Source organism: Penaeus vannamei, chromosome 37, assembly GCF_042767895.1.
Source record: "Penaeus vannamei isolate JL-2024 chromosome 37, ASM4276789v1, whole genome shotgun sequence".
NCBI classification, from domain to species: domain Eukaryota; kingdom Metazoa; phylum Arthropoda; class Malacostraca; order Decapoda; family Penaeidae; genus Penaeus; species Penaeus vannamei.
In genome coordinates this window covers 18,090,778-18,095,764 of record NC_091585.1, presented here as the reverse complement: position 1 = coordinate 18,095,764, position 4,987 = coordinate 18,090,778, and the positions used below count along the sequence as shown (strand labels likewise).

General features: G+C 35.9%; 2 protein-coding genes across 2 annotated transcripts; one reads left to right on the top strand and one right to left on the bottom strand.

Annotated features, from left to right (window-relative positions):
- Positions 1–1,901: 1,901 nt before the first annotated feature.
- On the bottom strand, positions 1,902–2,954 carry LOC113827770 (uncharacterized). The gene is made up of 5 exons (XM_027380667.2): positions 2,900–2,954; positions 2,729–2,792; positions 2,451–2,549; positions 2,128–2,290; positions 1,902–1,988 (listed from the first exon to the last, which is right to left on the bottom strand). Exons 1-5 carry the CDS (start codon positions 2,905–2,907, stop codon positions 1,969–1,971), a joined length of 354 nt encoding a protein of 117 aa, XP_027236468.2. The 5' UTR covers positions 2,908–2,954; the 3' UTR covers positions 1,902–1,968.
- Positions 2,955–3,302: 348 nt separating this feature from the next.
- LOC138859663 (uncharacterized) lies at positions 3,303–4,183 on the top strand. Its single transcript, XM_070115470.1, has 5 exons — positions 3,303–3,342; positions 3,483–3,558; positions 3,664–3,762; positions 3,885–4,047; positions 4,161–4,183. The coding sequence occupies exons 1-5, from the start codon at positions 3,335–3,337 to the stop codon at positions 4,181–4,183; spliced, it is 369 nt and encodes a 122-aa protein (XP_069971571.1). The 5' UTR covers positions 3,303–3,334.
- The last annotated feature ends 804 nt before the right edge of the window (positions 4,184–4,987 follow it).

Here is a 4,987-nt window from a genome sequence, read left to right as displayed (position 1 = left end):
TTATCTTATAACGTTTATTGCTAAATTTTACTTTGTGATATGCCACCTGTTTAATATTATCATTATCTGTTTATAGAACAAAAAGTTATTGGTTAAAAGTGTTTTCGTGACCGTTCAATCAACCCCATGATCCTTGTAAAGACCGATAAGTCATGCTAATAATAATTTTGTCATACATCTTAATTACCTCATATTCATCCATGTATTTAAGTGATCATGTATGGTCACTTGCCCGATAAAGGGTTAAAGACCAGAACTGGTATAGCCGCCACCACCTGGAGGCGGCTATACCAGAGGGATTACTTGTATTCGAACTGATATTGACAAATTAGTAAGAATATTTTGGATTATTATATGTCTTATACATGATATATGTATATATACAAATGTATATATATGTATATATGTATAAATTTATACATACATACACACACACACACACACACACAAATATATATATATATATATATATTTATATTTATATTCATACACATAATACGTTTGTGTGTACACGACATACACACACACACACACACACACACACACACACATATATATATAAATAATATGTATATATATATGTATATATATATATATACATATATATATATATATATATATATATATATATATATATATATATATATATATAATGCACATACACACACACACACATACACACACACACATATATGTATATATATATATTTATATATTCATGTATATATGTATATGTTTTATATATATGTATATACATATATGAGTGTGTGTGTGTGTGCATATATATGTATATATATATATATATATATATATATATATATATATATATATATATATATATATATATATATACATATATAAATGCACATGCATAAGTATATACACACATATATATGTATGTATATATATATATATATGTATATATATATGTATATATGCACATATATACATACATACATTCATACATGCATACATAACGTATGCTGCTCGCTGTTACAAAGCCCGACGGAATTATATTTCCTTAGCGGTAGGAAGGCACATCTGTATACATCTGTCTAAATCCTTTTTATATACACCGTATTTAGATAGACAGATATATATATACTTTATATGTATGCACACATATGGTTCGTAAATAATAAATTGCCTTTGGTCTGAATATCGTCTTAAAATATTACGATCTATCAATGCATGAAATAAGCAGAAAAGAAAAAGGCTTATGTGTGGATATGTGAGTGATGCTCTGCCGGTCGCCAAAGAGCAGAGCCGATAGAGGAGGGAGCTACATGTAATGGTAATGATAATAAGAGTGACACTGGATATTCTCGGGGAAATGATGGCAATGAAAGTGATAATGTTGATCATGAAAATGATAATAAAGGTTGCAATAACAAAAGTTATCACTCCAGTCAATACAGGATGGTTATTATCACCTTTATTATTGTTGAACATTTAATCTTGATTATCCTTGACTTATATTTCCCTAGTATATCCATCAATAATTTTGTAATTACTAAAATCGTATGGAATCACATATCTTTCATTATTGTGACTGACATCATTATCAAAATAACGCTATTGTCGTTGTCAGAACCATAACAATTGCATTTTCCTTTCAGGTTTCCGTTCAGGTCGCAGTCCGGTCTTCCGGGCGTGGGTTCGAATTCCACTCCTGACAACGATTTTAGAAGGACAGAGAGACAATTGTATGCCATACATTTAAAGTCATCTCGGAAGAGCTGACACTCTCTGTTTAAACACGTATTCGTGGGATACTGACTATCACTCTCTCTGATACCCTTTAGATTATCAAGCGGACTGCCCTTCAATACCCAGTATGAGTTTCTTGATGTGTGCTAAAAAGAAATCCTTGTATAAGGGCCTTCATGAAAATACTAACAATAATCGATAATTTTATTAAGAATTATACAATATTCTCCGTAGTAGATAAGGAAGTCGGTCTGTTTTTCAGCCGTGGTAGCCATAACCTGAGAAAAAAAAAATCATAAAAAGGGGCCAAGGAGTGCATCAATGAAAAATAAATATAACTGTCTTACTTTTTTCCAGGAAATGCATAATATCATGGCCAAATCCAAGAAGACACAGAGCATGCATGGGGCAACCTACCGCCGGAGGGCTTGCAGTACTGGTCGACGGTGACGTACTCCTTCTGCTGGACGGTTGTGGTGACGTACTGTGGCACTGTCTCCGTCACGTAGTGGGGCACTGCCTTCGTCTGCGTCACATAGTGGGGCACGGCCTGGGTCTCTGTCACGTACTGGGTGGTGTACTAGATGGAGAGATGGTAGAAAATTCTTAACATAACTGGCTTAAATAAAACGTCAAAGAATAAGAAAAATAAAGATGAAGAAATAAAGAAATACGCTTGTGTTTAACTGTTCTGAAGGTGTGAGAAAACTAGACAGAATAAATAATTGATAGGTACTTACCGCGGTGTGGTACTGTGTCTGGGTTTGGTATCGGGTCACAGTCACATACTGGGGCACTGACTGCGTCTTGGTCACGTGCCTGACCTCAGGAGGGCACGGCTGAAAAGGAAAAATAATCTTAGAAATTTCAAAAGGAATTGACAATGACATCTATGAAGCCAACGATGAACTACTTCGCAGTCTAGGCAGGCCTTTGTCTGGAGATTGCAAAAGGAAATGAAATGGGACTTTCTTTTATGAAATGTATATCGAAAGAGTAAGCAATTAATTATGCTAACCTTTGCGTAGCCATACTGCGCCTCAGCGACCGCTGCTGCCAGGAGGATAGTTGCGAGAACAATACTGCCAAGAGAAGAAACGAAAACGTTTTTCATTATGTCATTTCAGTATATATCGTAAGATATGTAAAGATGAACTGATGCAATTATATAATTTTTCAGGCGACGAACCGAATCATGTTGGAGATGTAGAAGTGACGCTGTTGCCGGAACGAAGCACTGCTGAGCGCTGCTGAGTCGGCCTGCCGTCGACAGCCTTTTATACTTGCATTTTCTCCTTCGTGGCCTTCCCGCCCACTCGACACGGGCGCCGCATGAGAGAATTCGAGAACTGGATTTATAGCTTATACTTTTATTATAGACATCATGCGCAAAAGAGCAACGGATGCTGAGAATACATATATATCGGACTGGTAGACCATATATGGATAACACTGTGCGTTCTATGATAAAATAAAGGAAATATAGTTAGGGCCCGCAGTCGTAGGCCTGAGTGGATTCCACGAAGGTCAGGAGAGAAACGCCGGGCCTATATAAAGGCCGCCATCACTCCACGACTCACACTTCCCTGCTAACTCCAGAAGGAACACTTAAGAGCACTTCAACATGCATTTGTGAGCTTCGATTCACCTTTCTTTACTATGGAAGAAAGAAGATACTTTTCATGATATAAGAAGAGATTTTTTTCACTTCTGTACAATACATCACTTTCCACTTTCAATATCTTGATTCTTCACGTTCTTTTTCTCCCCAGCTCTTTCCTGACGGCGGCCCTGATGGCGGTAGTGGTGGCGGCGGCTCCTGAGGCCCAGTACGGTTATCAGGCCCCTGTGAGTCACGCCTCTAGAAATGTCTGAATATCGGGAATGGAAATCTTGCCCAATATACTTTCTGACGCAGAATACGAGTTAAATCCCCTGTGTTCTCGCCCCCAGAAGTGCCAGCCTGAGATCCAGTACGTGACCCGGACAGAGACCGTGCCCGAGTACGTAACCACAACCCACTACCAGACGCACACGCAGTACCAGACGCAGGTAAGCTCTCACTCTGTTCCATGTTCTTTCAAATGATCTATTCCAATGCCTTCGGCCGGCATTTGATATATCGCATTTAAGTTTTATCTATTGCGATGTAACATAAGGCATTCCCATTGCAGTACCAGCCACGCTACGTCACCCAAACGCAGCAGGTGCCACACTACGTCACCCGAACGCAGACGGTGCCCGAGTACATCACCCAGACGGTGCCTCAGTACGTCACCAGGACGCAGTACCAGAAGCAGCACGTCACCGTCACCAAGCCATGCCCGAGCTCAGGAGGCAAGTGAACCAAAACGCATTGTATATTTTCGTCGCAGAACAATATTCAAGAAATGTATTGCTCTATTTAGTCTTCTTGTGTTCATATTTTTCACTGTTTTCTACTCTCACAGGTTACGGAGGACATCACGGTTAAGGAATCCGTGGGAATCTTCGTGTTTTTTGGCCAGGCACTGACATTCATAATTTCTTAAATAAAGTTTTTAAACATACCATGATCTATTTCATTCCCTGATGAGACAACATAATGGAGTGGGCGTTGCGAGGATTTCAGAGAAAGATAACCAATATGTCTTTCTTTCTCTTTCCTCTTCGGTATACCAATAAGGATGATATTACTAATGATATTATTAATAAATATGTATATTTGTACACACATACATATGCATATATATGTGTGTATATGTGTATGTATACATATATGTATATATATGTTTATACCTAAAGAACATATATATATATATATATATATATATATATATATATATATGTATATGTATTTATATATATATTTGCATGCATATACATATATTCTTAGATATATACATGCACACACACACACGCACACACACACACACACAAACATACTCATTAAGGTTTATATGTACAAATATATACATAAAACACACACAAACACATACATACAAATATATGCATATATATATATATATATATATATATATATATATATATACATATACATATATACATATATGTATATATGCATATATATGTATATATGCATATATATATAAATATATATATATGTATATATGCATATATATGTATATATATGTATATATGCATATATATATATATATATATATATATATATATTTATATATGTATATATGCATATATATGTATATATGCATATATATATGTGCGTATGTATATATATATGAATCAATATGAACACACACAGACACACACACACACA

Bases quoted from the DNA above. Each gene is read 5' to 3' on its own strand.
- LOC113827770 (XM_027380667.2), bottom strand. The intron at 2,550-2,728 runs GTTAGCATAATT...TTTCCTTTTCAG, and splicing joins CGCAGTATGGCTACGCAAAG to CCGTGCCCTCCTGAGGTCAG. The intron at 1,989-2,127 runs GTAGGTTGCCCC...TTTTTTTCTCAG, and splicing joins GTACTGCAAGCCCTCCGGCG to GTTATGGCTACCACGGCTGA.
- LOC138859663 (XM_070115470.1), top strand. The intron at 3,559-3,663 runs GTGAGTCACGCC...TCTCGCCCCCAG, and splicing joins AGTACGGTTATCAGGCCCCT to AAGTGCCAGCCTGAGATCCA. The intron at 3,763-3,884 runs GTAAGCTCTCAC...TTCCCATTGCAG, and splicing joins ACACGCAGTACCAGACGCAG to TACCAGCCACGCTACGTCAC.